Source organism: Podarcis raffonei, chromosome 7, assembly GCF_027172205.1.
Source record: "Podarcis raffonei isolate rPodRaf1 chromosome 7, rPodRaf1.pri, whole genome shotgun sequence".
In the NCBI taxonomy this organism is placed as follows: domain Eukaryota; kingdom Metazoa; phylum Chordata; class Lepidosauria; order Squamata; family Lacertidae; genus Podarcis; species Podarcis raffonei.
In genome coordinates this window covers 81518559-81541272 of record NC_070608.1, presented here as the reverse complement: position 1 = coordinate 81541272, position 22714 = coordinate 81518559, and the positions used below count along the sequence as shown (strand labels likewise).

At 40.1% G+C, this 22714-nt stretch overlaps 1 protein-coding gene across 6 annotated transcripts in view; it reads left to right on the top strand.

Moving 5' to 3' along the window:
- The window catches only part of SLC12A7 (solute carrier family 12 member 7), a 121647-nt gene that overhangs the window by 70851 nt on the left and 28082 nt on the right, over positions 1 to 22714 (top strand). For 4 of the 6 annotated variants that reach the window (XM_053397189.1, XM_053397187.1, XM_053397191.1 and 1 more), the window contains exons 15-23: positions 1001 to 1120; positions 2391 to 2495; positions 3285 to 3453; positions 9233 to 9428; positions 10486 to 10655; positions 11786 to 11917; positions 13394 to 13501; positions 14253 to 14369; positions 17449 to 17630. In XM_053397189.1, coding sequence (XP_053253164.1) covers positions 1001 to 1120; positions 2391 to 2495; positions 3285 to 3453; positions 9233 to 9428; positions 10486 to 10655; positions 11786 to 11917; positions 13394 to 13501; positions 14253 to 14369; positions 17449 to 17630 — 1299 coding nt within the window. The remainder of the gene's footprint in view (positions 1 to 1000; positions 1121 to 2390; positions 2496 to 3284; positions 3454 to 9232; positions 9429 to 10485; positions 10656 to 11785; positions 11918 to 13393; positions 13502 to 14252; positions 14370 to 17448; positions 17631 to 22714) is intronic. The other 2 variants (XM_053397188.1, XM_053397192.1) reach the window with 2 other exon arrangements.

Sequence of the window (22714 nt, the reverse complement as noted above, 5' to 3'; positions counted from 1 at the left end):
ATAAGAAACGATGGAAAGAAAAATGGATTTCTGTGTTGGTTATTCAGTTGTTTCCTATTAGTCTATAGAAAAACAGGAGGGTAGATAAATGCAAACAAGAACACAAAGATAGCTGCTGTTTGAGTATAGGCATGAGTAATAGATTTCATGGGACAAATTAGAATGTAAAGAAAATTAGAAAGGGTTTCCCCCACACATTTTGCCAGTTATTCATGTTCAGAGCGAAGCAAATGAGAAACTGGATTTATTTATTGAGCTCTTGTCATAGCATAATTGTCACATTTTAAATGCCATTTTCACTTACAAGAAAAGCCCCATGCCAGGGCACAGGCTTTCCAAAAGGGGTTCAGGGGCGAGCATCTCAGCCTCTCATCCCACTGAGACCCCAGGCCATGTGCCCTCTGGAGACCTTCCTCCTCCCCTGGAGGCGCCTGAAGGTTCTGCTGGGGGGCAGGAAAGGGGGCGCAGACAGACGGTGAAGGTTTTTGTTCACCCACTGCTTCTCCTTCTTGGTTTGCATGTCCCAGGGCAAGCCTGTGGCTGTTCTTGACCATTTGCTGTGAGTCAGCCAAGCCCAGGCAGCCTAGGAGCTCATGACTGAGATGATGAGGTATGAGGGGACCAAGAGCGGTGGCAGCTGGAGAAGGAAAGGAAGGGGCCTAACAGAGCCTCAGAAGTTACAACACAACAATTATGCAATGAATTTTTGGAGTGAAAAAATAGTGTGTGACCATTATGCGGTGGCTACAACTAATGCAGTGAAATATGGCATTGTTGAAACACTAGTGGGTTGTATTGTACATTTCATAATTCATTTAGTACAGGAAGATTGGGGCAGGAAAATGGGAAAAACAGGAATATGCCACCCACCTGGCTGTTTCTGTTTCTTCTTCCCCCCAAATCTGGGGTGACTCATATATTTGTGTGTGTATTTGTGTATATATAGACATCTACTTGTACAGCATGAATGTTAACAACTTGTGTTACGTGTTTCTTTTAGGACTCTCTCATTCTTGGGGATGAGTTTGTGCCTTGCCTTGATGTTCATTTGCTCTTGGTACTATGCTTTGGTAGCCATGCTAATAGCAGGATGCATTTATAAATACATAGAATATAGAGGGTAAGAATACACATTTATCTGATCTTTGATGTAGTTGCTCAAACAATAAATTAAAAAGGTACATTCTTCCTGCACTTCCTTGCATATCTGTATAACTTCTATTAAATTTCACCCAGAAAAACAAATACCTCCCATCAACTTCTATAGGAAAAGTATGTGTGCTTTCCATATCTTGTTGGGGTTTTCAGCAATTTTCTGGGCTAGAAACGTAGAGGTTTAATTAAAGAGATTGTTTACATAACCTTACATAAATGCCATTTAACTGCTACCCTGTTATGTGAGTTTGTTCTTTGAGAAATGCATGAATCAGTGATGTTCAGATTTCTTGTGTGCTTTTCAAAGTTCTTCTGTGATTTTACAGTAAGGAGAATAGGGAGACAGCATATGTAGTTACATGACCCAGCTACTGAAGTTGATGCTACTTTACCCTGTTAAATTTTGTGTAAATATAAATAAATATATCCTTGGGTTCACCAGCCCTACCCCATCACCTGGACTCGTATTTAAAAATATACGAATTATGTATAGGAGGGCTCATGCTGGCATGGCACATGGCTCGCCTAGGAAATTATTCCACAAACTGGGCACCAGTGGAAAATGGAACCAGTTAATATGAATATGCAGAGGTGCTCCCTCTAGGAACAGTTATTGGAGTGGGATCAAATTGGGATGATTCAGGATGCAATACATCAATAACGTGTCCTAGTCAAGCTTTTTGACATGAACATGATGCTCTGTGCTTGTGCAACTCCCCATTTGTTTCAGTGAGGCATGAAAGTTCCTGGCAGATTATGTCATGCAAGTCTTTGTCACTTGTATCCGGAAGCCCAGTTCATCCATTCCAGTTGCTTCATCATCTACTAAAGACTAAAACATAGACCAGGACTTAAAGAGGATATAAATTGGCTGCAAAGTAATAGAAAATTCATTTTTTTCATTTATTACTTTCATCCAATATAATCTAATTCCAAACCCACCAAAATAAATTAAATTTCCGGTGTTTTGTAAAAAGTTCTCTTACTCATACGTTTTCATTTAAATGAATTCACCTTTACTGTGTTTCAAACACTTCCACATGAAAGCAGTGGTTCACATATATTCTTTCATGGATTTACAGTCGGGGAGAATAGTTTTTTAAAATAAACTGTAATTGCAAAGTTGTGTCAGTCTAGACCCAATATCTTTTTGTGTATTATGTTTAGCGAAACAATAGAGGTATTATCATAAACATACAATTTTTTTGACTCTCCTTTTTATTTCTTCTTTTAAGAGCTGAAAAAGAGTGGGGAGACGGAATCAGGGGATTGTCCTTGAATGCTGCTCGTTACGCTTTGCTTCGGGTTGAACAGGGTCCTCCTCATACTAAAAACTGGAGGTAAAATTAAATGCACTATATTTAATAAATCCATTAAAGTTGCAATTCTATTCCTAATAATTGGGAGTAAGCTCCATTAAACTCAGTTTTTAAACTTGCTTCTAAGCCATCTCGGGGGCCTAATCTGGCCCGCTGGTCGATTTAATCCGGCCCCCATGGCAGTATATGTCCTGGGGTAAAACCCTAAAAAAAGCTCAGCAACTTCAATCCTTAAAAAAAAGCCTCAACAACTTTGGGGTAAAATTGTAAAAAAAACTCAACAACTTTGGTCAGCCCTCCCGAAAATTCACTTCATCAAATCCGACCCTCTTTGAAAAAAGTTTGGGTACCCCTTTTCTAAGCAGACATGAGCTAAGTCTGATCCTGGTGTCCCTAGTTGTTGAGATTAAAACTTGCTGCTGTCTAAATAGTCCCATCCTGTATTCTTGGACCCTCAAGAGCAGGGGTAGACTTCCATTTATTGTTGGACTTGCAATTCCCATCAGCCTCAGTCAGCATAGCCATTGGCCCAGGATTATGAAAGCTGCAGTCAATCAACATTTGGTTATCTCTGTACTAGAGTGTGATGGAATGTCAGGAACTGGTTTTCTCTTCTCTCTCTCTCTCTCTCTCTCTCTCTCTCACACACACACACACACATTGTTGTCATAATCCTGCATTATATATTTCACTAACCCCAGAGTCATCTGCGACTGGACTTAACTGTAAGGGGTCCTTTACCTTTTTCTTTATCAGCTATTTTACTTACTTACTTACTTACTTACTTACTTACTTACTGTATTACTTTAGGCCACAAGTCTTGGTTCTTCTGAACTTGGATTCAGAGCAGGTGGTAAAACACCCACGGCTGCTTTCCTTCACCTCTCAATTGAAAGCTGGGAAGGGACTGACCATTGTGGGATCTGTCCTTCCAGGAATATACTTGGATAAATTCACAGAAGCTCAAAGGGCTGAGGAGGTATGTATTAAAAACACAGCCGCAGTAATAAAATTTGCAAATATGAATAGCTTGGGTTTAATCATTTTAGAAAGCACTGATTTTTCTGCTATAATATATTCTGTAATTTTGACTATATTTAATCATGTTGGAAAAGGTAGTCAAAATGTTTTGGATCTTTAGGTGCACTTAAATGATGGCAGATAATTATACATTTGTTGGATCTAATTACTACAAATGTGATTATTTATGATCATATTATGTCATTGCTTTAGTTATATGAATCTAGAAAACGCTGCAGTGAAAATGATTTAACTTTTTAAAAAAAACATGGGCTAGAGATTGGAGCTAGTTAGTTAATACGGACTAAGGTGCAATACTCAGTCAGGGATAGTGCTGAAAAATGAATGGAGGAGAGTACGAGGGAGGTAAAACATGTGGACTCAAACTATTAACCAAAGCCAAGGGATTATAAAATGTTCTGGCCTCGGCATCCATTGTAATTAATGATGTATCAAAAGGATTTTTACAAAGATTATATCAGTGACAACTTGATATTTACTATAGATTGGAATTATATTCTCTAATGATTTATATAAATACTTGTACATAATGTTCATGCAAGACCATGACCTTACATTGGTTGGCATGCTGTGTGAGAGAATCATGTAAATGCCGCTTATTATAACTGATATATGTATTTTGAGGGGGAGACAAGGTAGTTAATAAAACCAACATCCTCATATCAGCAGCACTGGTCTTCTGTTTCCTTTGGTGAATATGAAAAGACTTACAGAGTTGGAGAAACACAGTACAGTGGTACCTCGGGTTAAGTACTTAATTCGTTCCAGAGGTCCATTCTTAACCTGAAACTGTTCTTAACCTGAAGCACCACTTTAGCTAATGGGGCTTCCTGCTGCCGCCGTGCCACTGCTGCACGATTTCTGTTCTCATCCTGAAGCAAAGTTCTTAACCCGAGGTACTATTTCTGGGTAACCTGAAGCATATATAACCTGAAGTGTATGTAACCCGAGGTACCACTGTACAGTTAACCTGGATTAGTGTTGGATAATCAAGAGCCCCACATTACTGAGGTCATTAATGCCTTGCTATTTGGAAAGGTGGGATTGCAATCGGATTTGAGGTCAGGGTTCCATCAAATATATTCGTTGAGATAGATAGCTACAAAATATAGTCCCAAAGCGTCAGAAATCCTGCAGATTTCAGCTGTAAAATTAACAGAATAATAAGAAAAGCAATTCATGAAGTCAAAGCTATGTAATGAGCTTTACACTTCATTTTATGAAGATGCTAGGAAATGGGTAATTAGTACATGGCTTGGCAGTCCTAATTCTTTCTTCATTAGTTTCATTTTTTGAAATGTTAAGTCCTTCCAGAAAGTAAGCTTGGCTCTAAAAAGCTCACATAGAGATCTTCAGCCTGAACTAAGATTATCTTTGGAAGAGCTATACACTAATGGGGAATCTAATGTTAACACAAGCATTGAGTAGCCAGACTTTTGTATTGCTGTCAGTTCCATCTGTTTTTTAATAGAATATCTGAGGGTAAATCTAAGACAGACTTTCTTTAATAAGCAAAAGAGAAAATTAGGGAAGAGCAGGTTTGCTCTGCCAAATGTACTGTTCTGCTGGCTTCTGGTTTAACTTGGAGAAATTCTAAAATTAATATTAGAATTGGTATCATTGCCTTTTGGTACCATTTACAGTTTTTAATCTTTATTTTTTGCAGGTTGCTAATATGCACTGGCATAGATGTGCATTGATTAAATGGTAGCATAAAAATGAATCCTGATGCAATTGTGTCAAGATCCTTTTTTACACTGCAGTTTCAGTCTATAACCTTGTACTGCTGCACACCTGTAAGCCTGCAAGAAAAAGAAGATGTAAACTGAGAACTTAAGCAAACTGTGTATGCTCTGTAGTCTGTACAATGCCTAGAGGGCGGTGAGGAGGAAGATTGCAACACATTTGTGCCACTCCACAAGCAAAATCAGTAGTTCCATTAATTCTCCCCATCTCCAGCCCGGAGAGGGATTTTGAGAAGGAAACATCCTTACAACAGGAACTTTGAGCACATTTTGTCTTTCTCTGGAGTTCTGATGCCTTCCCATAATTCCTTGGGTTCGGATAGGGATGTAGGGTTCAGGGAAGACATTTGCTTATTAATTAGTAGCTTTAAGAGCAGATGCTGTCTGGGAAACATCGGGGTTCAAGCCTGATACCCTGGGCTGGCTGGAACAGCCAACAGAATCTAGGCACAGGTTGTCAGTCAAGGAGGATGTTTTTATTAAAAGCATTGTAATACATTGTGTCCCTGCCCCAAACGAGGGAGTGACACACACCAAGTATTTCAAACAGCAGTATTTATACACTTTTCAAGCAAAGAGGAAGCAATTGGGTAGTTATGTCCCTATATGGCAATACAGTGGTGCCTCGCAAGACGAAATTAATTCGTTCCGCAAGTTTTTTCTTCTTGCGAGTATTTCATCTTGCGAAGCACGGTTTCCCATAGGAATGCATTGAAAATCAATCAATGCGTTCCTATGGAAACCGCCTTCAGACCAGGTCCGGGGACAGTCTGTCCCCCGACCTCTTCTGAAGGCTGGGGGGGGGGACAAGGGCTTTTCTTCCCACCGCCAGCCTTCAGAAGGCTGTTCTGAAGGCTGGCGGTGGGAAGAAAAGCCCTTCTCCCCACCTCCCGCCCCACAAGCTCCGGGGACAGGAGGGCTTTGCTGCCGACCGCCAGCATTTTAAAAGCCCCCGGGACAGCGGAGACTTCTCCACTGTCCCGGGGCGATCTTAAAATGCTGGCGGGCGGCAGCGAACCCTTCGCTGCCGACCGCCAGCATTTTAAAAGCCCCCGGGACAGCGGAGACTTCTCCACTGTCCCGGGGCGATCTTAAAATGCTGGCGGGCAGCAGCGAACCCTTCGCTGCCGACCCCCAGCATTTTAAAAGCCCCCGGGACTGCGGAGGTCTTCTGAAGGCAGGCGGTGGGCGAAAGTCTTTGCTCCCCCCCGCCTGCCTTCAAAAGCCGTCCGGGATAGCGGAGAAACGCGCTGCGCTTCTCCGCTATCCCGGGAAGGCAGGTGAGGGGGAGCAAAGACTTTTGCCCCCCGCCGGCCTTCAGAAGAGGTCCAGGACAGCAGCGCGCTTCCCTGCTATCCCGGACCGCTTTTAAAATGCTGGCGGTGGGGAGCAAAGCCTTTCGGCCCCCGCCGGCCTTCCTGGACCTCTTCTGAAGGCCGGAGGGGGGCGAAAGGCTTTGCTCCCCACCGCCAGCATTTAAAAGAGGTCCCTGGAGATTTCCCTATGGGCTTTCTTCTTGCGAAGCAAGCCCATAGGGAAATTCGTCTTGCTGAACGACTCAAAAACGGAAAACTCTTTCGTCTTGCGAGTTTTTCATTTTGCGAGGCGTTCGTCTTGCGAGGCACCACTGTACGTACTTTGACTAGCTTATACTGGTTTAATCACGAGGCCTAACAACTTTCTTATCTTTCCGTCCTTCCTGATTCCTCAACAGTTTACAGCATTAGCTCCTGCGTATGTGTTGTTACGTCACTCTCTTGTGGTTCTCTTGCAAGCACAGCCTCCACCTTCCAACCGTCACTTGTTCAGCCCTTCTGACATCTGACACAATTGGCTATAGGGTTCCCCACTACACTTTTGCCTGGTTTGAGGCTGTTCAGGCTCCCTGTGAAACTAGAGCAGTAAACCAGTGGGAACAACTGTATCCTTAACACTTCTGCATGCTGGGGGTGCACTGTGACATTTAAGCAGGCCAGCTTTGAAGTTGGATAGTACGATGCAGAGGAATGCTGTGACTCAGTGACCCACCTCTCATATTGATTGGTTCGTTGCTCTTGAATGTACGATTTTATGGCCGCTTTCCTTCCCTGACATTCCTCCTTTGGGTTCCTTAGGCATACTTTGGGTCTAAGTAACTCCATTACTTATTGCCCCCCCTCCAGCCCTTGTGCCATCGGGTATTCAGTGTGACAAGAAGAACTGCATGAAGAACTGGATGAAGACGACTCAGATCTTATATAATTTTACATAATTTCGTGTTTAATTTACCAATTATTTCAAGAATACCTTTAAGCAGAATTTTTGTGTGGGTATCCCATGCTTTCTCATTCAAAGTGTGGTATAAATTAAAGGTTTGCTTTATTTTACATCTACTGTAATGCACCTCCTATGTGATTGCAGACTGACTTTTTTTTTGTATTAAGCACCAAAAGTCAACATAATGTTTTTGAACAAAATGGTATCCAGGAAGACTCAATATAGTTCCTTCCGTGCAGTGACAAAGCTTGAAATCGGACTTCGCACTGCAATGTGCAATTAGAATGATCATGAGATCATTTGTGGCTTAGTGCTTAAAGCAGAACGCTTTATTCTTGGCCTGTGCAAGTCAGCATTTACTTAAATGTAGCACCCTCTTAATATTTAACAAGGTATTGAAGCTCAGAGGTCTGCCTGGAGTAATTCCCAGAAACGAAAGGAGATGGCTCAGCGGTTTGTAAATGGTTGCCGAGATGAATTTTTAATCACAATAGTTTGATTATTTAAAAACCAGTTACTCTATTGTATTCTGAACACAATTTTACAATTGTCCCTTGCTACTGGAAGGATAAAAGTTTTATTTACTTTGAATAAACACTGTATGCATACAGGTTGTGCAGCAACGTGTTTTCTGAGCAACACCCAAAAAAAGTGAAATGAAATATTAAATACAAGAACAAAAGAAAAGACAGCATAATATAAAAGCTTTTTAACTCACAGAGGAGGTAAGGCCAGCCACACCTTAGAAGCCCAGTGTCTTAAGATAACAAAAAGATAACCAAAAAGCCATGAAGAAGGCACCAGCTGAGCCTCTCTTGGGAGTCTGTCTGGGAAGCATCAGGGTTCCTATCTATACAACATATATTGCTAAAATTATTCAAGAATAAATGCAAATCATGCCAAGGATAGCTTTAAAACCAGGAATAGCTCTGGCCTGTACAGATTTTCTAGCTTTAGAAGCAAAGGCTTGTTAAGGTTCCATCAGCACAGATTTTCCTTGTGCAATGAAATCTTCTCCCGCACTCCCCCTATGCTCCCCCTAAATATGTTTTGGGGGTTCCCCAACCCTCCAAAGCAGATTTGGGGGTCACTGGGGGAGAAAGGGGTAAATTCCTGTTGTATTCTCTGGAATCCTTGCACTAGTTTTTATTAGGGCAAATGAGTTAGTTGAATACAGTGTCATATTATATGTAATTAGTAGTCCACATCACAGAAGAAGATTGCATATCTAATTATTCCCAGTCTTCTCCTCTTATTTATGAAAGTGGATAGATTTGCACCTTATTTTTAAGTAGTAAATCTAATTTCCAGATAACAAAGGTGATAATTAGTTCAGTAATTCGTTTTCTCACTTTAGGCCTTTAATTATTTTCATTTAACACTTTCCCTCTAATTCAGCCTTGTTATTTAATAATGTTAAGTATCAAACTGGTATTTCTGGGAGTAGTTTAATAGTCATTGTAATTGGTTAGAATTGTGTGACTTGGTGGATAACGTTTTAAATGTCTGAAATATAACTTAATAGGAAATCCTTATTTCAAAAGAGAAGCCTGATTTTATTCCTGGAAATCCTGCTTGCTTAAGTTTCCTTCCTGTATACAGGTGAACAATGCAAAAACCCTAATAGAAATGTCCACAGTATTTTAGGAAATGCTTCATGCTTTAATTCTCTGTTATGAGTGTCTATAAGTATTTATGTATCTTTTATCCCTATAGAATATTCGATCATTAATGGGAGCAGAGAGGACCAAAGGATTTTGCCAGATTGTGGTATCATCCACTGTTAGAGATGGAATTTCCCATTTGATTCAATCTGCTGGCCTTGGAGGGATGAAGCATAACACAGTCTTGATGGCATGGCCTCAGTCCTGGAAACATACTGATAATCCTTTCTCTTGGAAAAACTTTGTTGGTATGTGTGGCTGTACAAGTTATACAAAGCATATTCGCAACATGCAATATAGTAACACTTCATCTAAAAATTCATCTGAATGTTCAAAATTTCCAGTATGAAACAGTGCCCCGAAATAGAGGTTTTGAAAAGAGCATTTCACAGATTGACCTTAGTGTCCTCCTGGAGTGGCGCTGTCACACTGTTTCATGGTGTTCCATTCCTAACTGTGGGGTCACTTCCAGAGAATAGCATTGGATGATTTCTGTTTGACTCCATGGCCATTGTGCTGTGGAGTCTTGCAGAGTTTTCTTCTTGTGCCTAGAGCTATTTAACGCCTGTATGAGCTTGTGCCTTGGGTGAAGGTTGGGCCTCTGAAAATACAAAAGCCAGTCAACTCTGGCTCAAGTAATTATTTAAAAAATGTACCATGCCAGGGATGTCCAACAGGTCGATCACAATCTATTGGTAGATCCCTGGGAGGTTTTGGTAGATCGCGGTAGATCGCTGGCTCCCTTTCCTTAGCAGCAACAAAAGAGCATCCGTCCCTGCCCCCCGCCTTCCATTCTTGCATGATCTCTAGAACGGAAGATGGATTTTTTCGCTGTGAGGCTGACTGTCTTCTTAGCGATCTTTTGGTCAACAACTTTGACCTGAACCGCCCACCAAAAGGGGCAGTTTTTTATTCTGTGAGTAGATCACAGTCTCTTAGTTGGACGTCCCTGTACTATGCAATGTGAAAGTGTACAGGTTATCGACATTTAATTATTTTGTGCATCACTGTGGCACAGATATAGCTCAAACTTTTATTAAACCTTTAATATGTCCCACATGACAAGAACCAAACTTCAGTGGTACAGATTCTGCTTTGCTTTCAGACTATTCCAGGCTCAATCCCAGGTAGAGTTAGGAGATCGTCCTGCTTCAAAGCTACTTCCAGTCATTGTAGACAATACTTACTGAGCTAAATAGACCAGTGTTCAAACTTGGTATAAGGCAGCTTCTTAGGTTCCTAACAAGGATAAAAGTTTTAAAAAATACCAATAGTGGTTTTCAGCAGTCCTGTTTCTTTTTTCAGACACTGTTCGAGAAACAACGGCTGCACAGCAAGCCCTTCTGGTTGCCAAAAATATAGACTCTTTCCCTACGAATCAAGAGCGTTTTAGTGAGGGCAACATAGATGTTTGGTGGATTGTTCATGACGGAGGCATGTTGATGTTGCTTCCTTTCCTGCTGCGACAACACAAGGTACTAGCCTTTCTTTCCATCGGGAAACTTTGCTTTTAAATGAACAAGTGTTAAGCTCTTTGAGGCTAGAAACTTTTGCATGTGAAATCCTATAAAGGATCCAGATAGTTCTGCATAAACAAAACAACAAGTATCCCGGACATGAGATATAGTCAGTGCAGGATCTCTTTGTGCCGTAAACCTTTGGAGTAAAACAGAAGGCCTGATTTTCTCTCACTGAGAAGTGTTTCTGTAAGCATAAGGCCATGAATGATGCAACATCTGAAGTCATCTGCATACAGAGAAGTTCGAAAGGCTAGAGATTACTGTATTTTTCGCTCTATAGGACGCACTTTTTCCCCTCCAAAAATTAAGGGGAAATGTGTGTGCGTCCTATGGAGCGAATGCAGGCTCCTTGGCTTCAGCGATAGCAACGCGAAGCCTCTGAAGCCTGCGCTCCGGAGGCTTCGCGTTGCTTTCGCTGAAGCCAGGAGAGCCTGCTCTTTGAGGCTGGTGGGGGGGGAAAGCAGCTCGGGGGGCAGCTGGAAGGCGCGCAACGCCTTTGCGCTGCTCCCCGACATGGTTTTGAGGCTGGCGGTGGGGGAAAGCAGCGCTTCCCCCCCCCACCAGCCCCACAAGCTCACAGAAAAGCCCGCAGGAGCCGCGCAGCCTTTAAAGAGTGCACCGCTCTTGGGGGCTTTTCCCCAAGGAGGGAGAAGGGACTGACTGGCCGAGTCAGTCCCTTCTCCCTCCTGTGGGCTTTTGCGGGAGATGGGGGAATTCCCCCACCTCCCGCAATAGCAGGGAGAAGGTCTGGGAGAAGCAAATCATATTTTTTTCCTTGATATCCCCCTCTGAAAACTAGGTGCGCCCTATGGTCAGGTGCGCCCTATAGAGCGAAAAATACGGTATGTGCATGAAGTCACTGTGTTCTTCCTCACTTTCCTGTTGTCCAGCTACATTGGACTTCTTCTGGTAGGGGAAAGCTTATGAGAGATGGGCATTAGGCAGGAATGCAGTGCTACACTGATAGCAGTGCTAACAGCAGAAAACCACAGTAAAGAACCAGCAGCAGTACATTACCAGCTATAAAGTTACGAGAAATCACTTCCACATTTGTAAAAAAAAAAAACGTTCTCTCCTACTGACAGGTTTGGAGAAAATGTAAAATGCGCATCTTTACGGTAGCTCAAATGGATGACAATAGTATTCAAATGAAAAAGGATCTCCAGATGTTTTTGTACCATCTTCGAATTAATGCTGAGGTCGAGGTTGTTGAAATGGTAAGTTTTTTGATGCACCCAGTTAAGCTTTCATTAAATGTTTATGTTTATCCTTAGCTGAGGATCGTTATTTAAGATGTCCATTGTGGGAAAAGATACCTATGTGTAATTTTAAAAACAACAACAAAAAACACCCTGCTTTTAGGGAGCCCCAAAGCAACTCACATAAGTGTGTGTGTGTGTGTGTGTGTGTGTGTGTGTGTGCGCCTCGGGGTTGTGGTTTGCTTCATGCAAACAAACCCTGAGCTATAACCAAGATTTGTTCTTCTCTCACCAGTCAAGTTTGTTTGTGGAGACAAATCTTGAGCCTGGGTTCAGACAGCAAGAAAAGCCAAGCTCTGTTTTGTTTCGTCCGTAACACATATTTCGTTTTAAATCAGTGTCTTGAAGAAAAAAGAAAAGACACTTAATATAATTTTAAAACACTCCCAATCCAGATTAGGTTATGATCCGGTCAGGGCTAAGCATATTCACATCCTAGTGATTTCAGTGGGAAAGTTAAAACAGGTGTCCCGCTGAAGTTAAACTGAATTGATCGTGTCCATTTATTTTTTCTTCCACCCTGATAGAAATCTGAATGCTCCTTTAAGAGTTTACATCTGGCTGCACAAATGGGTCACCAGCTTGTGGCTGAGTGGGCAGTCTTTTCAACCAGTGCAAGTTAGACTTGAGGGACCCTTTCTTTTCTAATACTTTCATCGTTTGTGGCTGTAGTCCCAACAGAGAGGAAACTGGCCTCTATTTTAGCTCCCTCTACTGGAGGATTTAGTTGAATAAGGTTGGAGTATGTGTGTTAATATCCATCTGAAAAGGGGACAGAGGATGAGAGTATGACTACAGTAAGCCTGCAACTTACTTGGGAGTTACATTCCGGGCAACGCATGTGAAGCAAAAATCATATATAGACAAAACACAATGGGTTCAATGGCAGATGGGTTTGCCAAAGTCATTTCCCCAGAACTGCACCCCCTTTCCTTCTTTTTTTAAAAAAATTGCCAGGTGCATAAAGCTGAATGTGTACGAGTTAAATGCACGTAAATTGCGGACTTAACTGCATATGTAAACTAATTAATATTTGTTCAAGAATCCATTATCTTCATAGTGTATATTAGCTAGATATTTTTAGTGAGGAAATGTGCAACTTTGTTTCAGCAACATAAGTTGCAGCAGAAGAGTGGAAGAATGTGTTGCCCCCCCTTCCCCCATTTTGAGGGGCAGTTAAATCATCAGGGTCTACATAGACAGTTTCAATCTATTCTAAATAAAAATTAGCACAATTTCTCATTGCAATTTTAACTTAATGCTTCTTTTTTCATTTTTTATATTTTTTTCTTCTTTCTTTCTTTCTTTCTTTCTTTCTTTCTTTCTTTCTTTCTTTCTTTGCTTTTGGGGTAGTCTCAGGGGATTGACCCAAACATCAGGGCTACTAGCATATGGTTTCTTTTTATTGCAAATAACATTTATTTATTTTTCCAGTTTGAAAATGATATTTCAGCATTTACGTATGAGAAGACCCTTGTGATGGAACAGAGATCTCAGATGCTAAAGCAAATGCAGCTTTCTAAAAATGAAAGGGAAAGAGAGGTAATCCATTTTATTTTCTTATTTTCAAAAACCATTAAAATAATGTATGATCAAACCCAAACTCTGGTGCTAATTAATGAGGTCAGCCAGATGGGTGGGGTATAAATCATAAAAATATTATTATTACCTACAAGAGCAGTGCCATTTATATCAAAGAGGATTCAATCCACAAGTACATGCTTACAAAGGTGAAGATCAGAAATGGTTATAAAATACAAAAAATACAGTTTTTGTTCTAATAAAAGACTTTAGAATATTTTTTTCACGGAAAACATTAAAGGACAGCACTGATTTGAAACAAGAATTACCCTGTCTAGAGTGGAGGCCCAATCTATGACTTCCAAATCCCTTATATCAACATTTTAGTTAGCGGGCTTCTGCAAATTTTTAACAATGGCGTAGCAGACAAATTTTCTTTTTAAAGAAATCCTTGGCTCTTTCACTATGTCCGTAGGGTCTTCGGATTTTCAGATTTACTCTCGTTTTGGAAAACTAACTTAAGCACAGAAAGCATCATATGGTGGGGAGGAGCACCACTGCTCTCCTTGCCTCAGGTCAGCATCTTTGCTGTCCCTTAACGGGAGGTGGGAGCAGTAAGGAGCCTGCCACTGCAATCCATGATAAGTTACCCACTGCAGTACTCATTGTTTAGATGTACTATGCTTCCTTCTGTTGTTGAACAAGTGCCATTGTATTTTATGAGCTAATGATATGCTTTTTCCGGTTGTGCCTGGTGACCTTCCTGTCCCAGATTCAGAGCATCACTGACGAGTCTCGTGGCTCAATCAGAAAGAAGAGCCGCTCTAGCCCACAATGTATTGGTCAAGATGTAGACAATCTGCTACCTAATGACATTCAGGAGGAAGAGGTAGAAATTGTACCCACCTGACTGTTCCCTTCCCGTGACAACACTTACAGTGCCATTGTAAACCCTAGCTGTACTAATTACTACCACTAACCTGTTCTAATTCTTACTAATTACACTATGATATGTAGGGAGTACCATTCCTATGGTATAAAAGCAGATGGGTTTTTTAAAATAAAAATTTCAATGTGTAGCTTTTCGGAATAGACCATTCTGAATATTCTGCCCCCCGCCCCCCCGGTATCTTTAGTTGAATCACTTGGTTGAACAACATGGTATTCAAGTCTTATGTTCATAGGGGAAGGTCCCTGAATCTGGAATCAATGCTAGGTACATTAAAGAAAGATTTGTGGTACTGCTCTCCACACAAGAACCCACATGTTCAAAATTCTGAGTTTCCAGGAAAGACAGAAATTTGGAAAGTTGTTTTCAGAACTTTCCTGGAATAAATCCATTCATAAGCATTCTGCAGTTATATTTATTGCAGTGATTTCTTCCATGAAGAAATCATAGGACCACCAGAATTGTCACTCTGAACCAATCAAACAACTCTAGGCAGTATTTAACAGAAATATTTAAAGGCTATGCAGGTTAGCACTCAAGACACTCCCTTCAGGAAACATACAACAATAAGGTTCTTTATTTTTTAAAAATCATGATCTTTGAAATTAGAAGCCAAATCATTGATCACAATCTACCACAATTCCAATATTTATGAGAAATCTCAAGCTTTATCACACTGAGCTGTGTGCAAAATTGTAGCCCTTCTCTCATTTTGTTAAGTTCCTTAGATTTAATAATAGACTTCAGCAATAATTTTGTGTTTCTGAATCTTGATTGTTCATGTAGAAATAATGATTGCCTTTAATGTTCTACAGAATGCCATGATACATGTAATACATTTTAAGCCCGGTTATAATTTTAAAAATGGCACTTCAAGTGTGGCTCCTTGTGTTCAAACCCAGATGTCCTAATTTTAGTTCTTAGCAATGTGGAATGTCCTTTTGTAGATCACCTTTAGTAGGTTCAGTGTAGTTGTGTGTTTGAAGTGATAACAAAATAATCCAAAATTAGAATTTAGTAAATGTCACCCCTTTCTGTTCTTTTAAAATGTTGTATTTAAATCCCATGATTTATCAGATCTTTAATGTTTTCAATCCAGCAGTAACTGATGTCAGTAATTTTGTGTCCTAAAGCCTGAGGTATTTTTTTAAAAAAATAAAAACATTAACCTAAATGTTAATACCTTCATTGGATATTGTTTGGCTTTATCCCTCTGATAGTATCTCCTCTTCGGAACAAGTCTGAATTGTTTGTTGTTAACACTAGTGTGGTAGATTGTTGTGTTATTCATTGCACTGTTCTGCATTCTTTGACGAACAGTTGGTCAATATAAAAGTAAAATGTTTCTCGGTTAATGAAATTAAGGAATATAATAAGCAGTACTGTATAAGCGAAAATGCATACATGTTAACTCAAACTAGTTTTAGGATAATTCAGTAATGTAATTAAGACTTTGTGACAGAATTATAGCATTTCAGCATTTTGTGCATTGATGCAAACATTAATGAAAAAGCTCTCTGGTTGAACTGGTTACATATGATATATAGGATGTTACAGACTTGTATTCACAGGCACTGTGATACTAAGGTAACATAAAGAGCCTTTCCAGAGATTAATTCCATTGCGCAGTGTTTCCTGCTATGCTGCTACATTTCATAGTACTCAAATATCAATATTTTGATGCTGTTAAAATGTCTTCCCACCCCGTCTATTGTGATAGCGGGTAATATGATGAATATGGAGGTGAGATATTAATGAACAATTTGGATGGTGGCTGTGACTTCTGGTGACAAGTGATGCAAGTTCTTACAACCAGTGAGCTTGCTATTTTGTGACAGTTTTTAATTTTAAAGTTTATACCACTTAAGCTTGGGCAGGCTTAGAAAGGTACAGATTTTACACCAGAGCTGTAACTCTCAGCAATCAAAAGCACTGGCTTTGTAGTATCCTAAATGCCAGATTTTGTTTCAGCAGTTCCTTGAGCCAAAACTCTTTCACACTTTACTGTCATGTTGCTCTGTCTAAAGAACAGTAGCGCCATCTATGGAAATAGGATTGAATGGCATGTGGCTTGCTATATTATCATGTAATCTCCCAACAAAAATATGTAATTTGTTCCTCAGATCAGCCCCCATACCCAGGGACTGTAAAATGGCCAATGTAACGCCAGTTTTTGAAAAGGGATCCTGGGAGGATCTTAGAGATTATATGCTGGTTAGCTTGCCTGTCCCAGCAAAACTGGTGGAAAGTATTGTTAAAGATAAAATAACCAAGCATGTAGAAGAACAAGACTGGCTGAAGCAGAACTAGCATGGCTTCTGTAAGGTTGAGTCCTGTCTTACTAAAGTTTTAGAGTTCTTTGAGAGCGTCAACAAGCAAATAGAGATGATCTGGTTGACATAGTTTTTGACAAGGGACTTCACCAACCTGAGTAAACTCCGCAGTCGTGCGATAAGAAGAGAGGTCCTCTTCTGGAACAGGAGCTGGTTATGTAAGAGGTAGCAAAGAATGGGAATAAAAGGCAAATTCCATGCTATAAATCATTAGGAAAGAAAATAAAAACATGGTTGTTGGCATATGTTTGGCTCAAGAGACATTGGAATGTGCCTCCACGGGGTTCATTTTTGCCACAGAATCGATCTGTGAAGTGCAACTCTCAGGAAAATGTGTGTTCTGTACCATATGTGTGTATAAATATATTTTTATTCTTCAAAATGAGCAGCTGCCTTCCTGTAAGTCATCCTATCACAGACAAATGTATCTGCAGGGTCAAATACATTATTTCTACCCCTACATGGGCCATGGAATGATCCCCCATCCCCATTTAGAACTAATAATGTCAACCATTATTGCCATTAAACTGGTGAATAAACATCTTGAATACATTGCATCTCTCATAAGCTGAACATGAACTGCTTTTATGTACAAGCAAGCAAAGTATTTACAGGCCTCTGCCAGCCTTGAGTTCCCCAACTTGCCAAAATGCTGATCTTTTCATTGCTTGTTTGTGTTTGGTCAGGCTCAGTTAATCCATGATAGGAACACGGCATCCCGCTCAACAGGAATGGTCAAATCTCACACTGCTGTTGCTACACCAGACAAAATACAAATGACCTGGACAAAAGAAAAGCTTATATCCGAGAAGCATAAAAATAAAGAAGCTTGCCTGTCAAGCTACAAGGATATCTTCAGTATGAAACCGTAAGTAGATACTTAAGGCATTAAATACTGATAACATTGATCAAACCCACACTAACATTTAATGGTATTGAATAGAATGGGTTTATACCATTCTAGAAATGGTAGCTCATAGAAGAAAGCAGTAAGAATACATTGGCCAGTTAGATTCTGGAGATGTAAATGCCTTAAAATCATAAAATCCCATGCTGAAGATATAAATAATTCTATTTTTCTTTATACACACACTACTAGCCGTCTTCCCAGTACTACATTTGCTCTTACATGAACAGAATTGTCTTCTAATTATACTCTGGGTCGCGGGTGGCGCTGTGGGTTAAACCACAGAGCCTAGGACTTGCCGGTCAGAAGGTCAGCGGTTTGAATCCCTGTGACGGGGTGAGCTCCTGTTGCTCAGTCCCAGCTCCTGCCCACCTAGCAGTTTGAAAGCACGTCAAAGTGCAAGTAGATAAATAGGTACCGCTCCAGCGGGAAGGTAAACAGCATTTCCGTGTGCTGTTCTGGTTCGCCAGAAGCGGCTTAGTCATGCTGGCCACATGACCCAGAAGCTGTACGCCGGCTCCCTTGGCCAATAAAGCGAGATGAGCACTGCAACCCCAAGGTTGGTCATGACTGGACCTAATGGTCAGGGGTCCCTTTACCTTTACCTATCTTATATTCAGCTCTGCTCTCTTGAGTGCATCTGGAGCTGAGTTTTAGTTTGAAGGCTTAAGAGTAAGCAGGAGCCATAACTGAAGAAAACTTTGTGAAATGTAAAAGAAGACAGAATATCTTTAGAAACAGGGGTGTTTCCTTCTATAAAACCTTTATGCTTTGCATGGCCTGGTATCATAGCAACATCATTATTTCAGTGGTACTGTAAGGAAGTGAACCACTTTGTTTCACAAGCACTAGATGGCGATGTAATCCTAGTAATCATTGCCAGGACTTGCAGCACCTACAGACTGAAAAAACAACAACAATGTTGTGTTTTATTTTTATGGAAATAAAAGACATGGTTATGTGTCACAACATGGCTTACTATGTTTATCCTCTATTGTACACGGATTGTTTTGAAGTACTACCCATTATGTTCTTTAGAAATTTGCTATCCAAACCCTCATTTATACATTAATTTCAGAACATAAAAAAATAATAGTTTAATTTGTAAAGCATTACAAAGTTAGCACTAAATCTGAAAAAAATGTGATATATGTTTTCTGTACAATTTAGATTTTGATCTCCTTTAAATAAAGCAGAATTTATATAGATTCTTTTTGTAATTTGAAGAAATAATTTTAGGTCCATCCTTATTTACACTACAATAAATATTATTTCTGTCATAAACTAGGACAGTGGAGCATTTGCTAGATTTCTGTAGCAAGGAATGTGAAAATGGGTTGAGCTTTTTAATGAAAATAACTGACTTCACATCTGTAATTGTCATACACGGTAGCGGAACAGGTGATTTGTTAGGAAGATTAATAATAGTGTGATAGAAAAGACATAAGTGAGTTTCTATACTGATCTAGAAAGCCTCGTGTGCATTATGGTTTACAGCATTGCAACCTATGTGTGTGTACTTGCAATATGTTCCTATGTCTCCATGTTAACCTTCCCTGCTGACCTATCTGTTTCAGAAGTTATTGTTTTGGCCTTTTGTAAGGTTACTGCTGTGGTTGCTTATCTCTCAGAAAGAAAATTTACACCACTTTAATTTACGTTTGATTGTCCAATTTAAGAACGCCGTGGCAATGGCAAAAACCGAATAGGTTCGTTTTAATCTGGCCAAGAATTACTGTATACCTGAATGCTCAGTTACGATCATACAGCTTTGTCTTTTACTGCTTGCTGCCTTTTGAAGAGAGCTGATGTGGTCAGATATTGTTTCTCTGAGATATAGGAAGCTGCTAGCCCACACTACAGTCTCCCTGCTTCTCCTCTCTCTAGGTGAAAAATATCCAATCCCTCCCAAATACAATGTTCACCGGCCATCAAGGAGTTGTGGGGAGGAAAAATACATTAACATAAAAGCCAACTGCAAAAAAATAAGTAAAATAAATGCAGACCACATTAAACAATTACAAAAAGAGGGTTGAAAACCATAACTAACGTGAAAGACAGCCAAAAAGTAATAGCCAAAAACTAAAGCACCATAATAAAAAGCTTTGGAAAAAGAAACTAAAGAAACAGAAAATTTAAAAGTAGGCATTTTAAATGCTGCAAGTATAGATGAATACAATATTATGTTGGGTCAGAATTTATTCCTTTTTCAGATGAAGGAAGATTTTGGAAAGGGAGCGTGCAAACTCAGAAGTTGCTTGTTTGCATAGTTTCATCTCTGTGTCTGAGCTATTAACACTGCAGGAAATCACTTAAAGATTAGAGGGGCAACTTTAAGAGCAGTGCAGAACTGTTGTACCATATGAACAGGGGACAATTTAAACGTTTCCATTCTTTTAGGAATGTGTGCCATGGTTTGTTTTTAAAAATCGCACGAGACATACTAATTTTTAGTGAGTAAAATACTTAGGAAATGAATAAAGTTATATTGTGTTTTAAGGTGCTATATTAGAAAAATATGCCATATAGCTATGTAATATTTTTGCACATTTGTTTCTCTTCCATGTAGAGAATGGGGAAATCTGTAAGTTGAATTTGATTTAATTTAGGTTGTTATTCCTGCTTTCTGTGCTTTATTGTTTAAGTGTTGTTGCATGCCTCTTCCAAGTTAGCTGTTTTTGAATCTTCACTGGGTCTGTGCATTATGTTTTCGCATGTGAATGTGATGGCTTAGCCTTCCTGTCATATTTTCCTTTTACGCTTTTCTCCTTTTTCTAAGCTAGGTGCCTCTTTTTTATTACTACTTTTCTTCAGAGTAAATCACATTATGTGTTTCATAAAATGAAGGTCACCATTTGCCTGTATAAAACATTTGACATTTCCTTCATCAAAATCCCATGGGTGCAACTTTCCCCCCTTAATTATCTCAATAACCAGATGCACAGTAGTTTCTGGATAAGCTAACATTGACAGAATTGCAAAGATTATAACAATGACAATAAAGGTGATTTTAAAAATAATAATAATTAAGAAGTGGGAAAGATGGAAGCAGATATTTAATCTCATGAGTTTGTGTTCAGTTGCTTAATTTGTAAGAATAGTGTGCAATATTGCATACCTTCAAACTCTCCACCCACGGGGGGGACGGGACATAGCAGCAGATAAGATTATAAAAAGAAACTAATGTGGATAAATGAGTCATTTTTGAGGCAGATCATTCAACCTCATGAAAGTGATTGCGATGCAAGTTTTTGTTCTCCTGTGACTTCTTCCATCCCCTGCTTTGAAGCCCTACTAAGGGCTCTCGCCTGCCTTTTTTCCCTTTTTGTTGAATATCCCTGTCATTTTGTTCTTTGATTTTCCCTCTGTGTGAGTCATCAGTTCTTTATACCAAAAATCTTCACACACAGCATTGATGTTTCTCTCACATTTTTTTTTTAAATGTCTTTTTACATATCCATCCTCCATAATCATTGTATGGCACCTAAGCGTCTTGATTCACCAGATGTGATCAGCCTGCAGAAAGCTTTCTGCCCATGGATCTGGTTTCTTGAACGCACAATATCCAGCTATGTACCAGACCACAGACTGTCACGAGTCATGCACTCAGAAACCCATGACCTGCTCCATATACAGTGGACACTTGGGTTGCGAACGTGATCCGTGCGGGGTGCACGTTTGCAACCCGCAGCGTCGCGTTTGCGCATGCGCGGGTTGCAATTCGGCGCTTATGTGCAAAGTGCGATTTAGCGCTTCTGCGCATGCGCGACCGTCGAAACCCGGAAGTAACCCCTTCTGGTACTTTTGGGTTTCAGCAGTCCGTAAACCGAAAAAACGCAACCTGAAGCGTCTGTAACCCGAGGTATGACTGTACACCCATGATTAGGCTTATGCAGTTGACTCCTTACATATGTATGTAGCAGGGCGCTTGTGCTCCCACAATACTCTAGGTCAGGAGCAAGTGCTGCAATTAGATGATCATATCTCGGGTTAATAAGGCAAGGTAGGAATGTGCCTTGCAGTTGTTCATGAGACCTCTTTGTCCCTCCTTTGACATGAAGCAGCAAACAAACGAGGAAGACTCCAGTTAACGGTTGTTTTCTGGTCTGAACCAGGAAACTCTGGCTAACAGCTTCAGAACAAGCAAAGATACTAAGTCATGGCTTGAAATTGGCTTTGTACCCTAGCTTGTTCCAAAGCATGTTATATTTAAAGAATAAGAAACAAAGATAAAGGGTAAAAGGACCCTAACAGTTAACTTTTGTATCCTTGCCACCCTTGAAAAATGTGATGGAACTCCTCAGTTGGAGAAACTTCCAGGGCATGTATTGCCCATTACTGCATTCATAAGAAGAATGGCATCTGCCTTTTGAGTTTTTCGAAGGTAACATAGCAGCTGTTATTGTTCTATAAAGTTGTGTCCTTTAATTTTCACAATCAATGCACTTTAAAACTTTAGTGTTACGTTAATGGGAGCAGCTGAGCATATAATATGTCTAAAATTAGGCACATACTGTACAGAAATCTAAGCCTAATTTATTGGTTCTCTTTCTCCAGTGACATTCATGTCCCCTGAGAATTAATATTAAAATGGCAAATACAGTTCAGTTTAAGTGTTGCACACTGGGGCAAGAAAATGTTGTTAATGCCCAACACATTTTGGAAAAAGTTTTCCACCTTCAAAGGCAATTCTCTTTGTTGGAGCACTGCAGAAAAATATTACTGAGGCTTCTTCCTTGGCCAGATGCAGCCCACTGCCTTCCTTTCCTTGTTTTGGTTTTTGCACATCAGGGCAAAAAACTTAATTCCACACACACATTAATGGGGTCTGATCTGACAGTGCCTGGGGCAGGATAGGGATGTTGGAGTCTGCTGTGGAATAGCTAAATTAAAAATTTGACCCAGTATGCATCAGCTGTAGAAAAAGGTAAAATTCAGTTTGAGGATTATACGGAAAGGAATCAGAAATAAAAATACCAATACTGAAATGTGAATTTATGTTGTGACCATATTTGGAATGCCGTGTGCAGTTTTGGTCACCACAC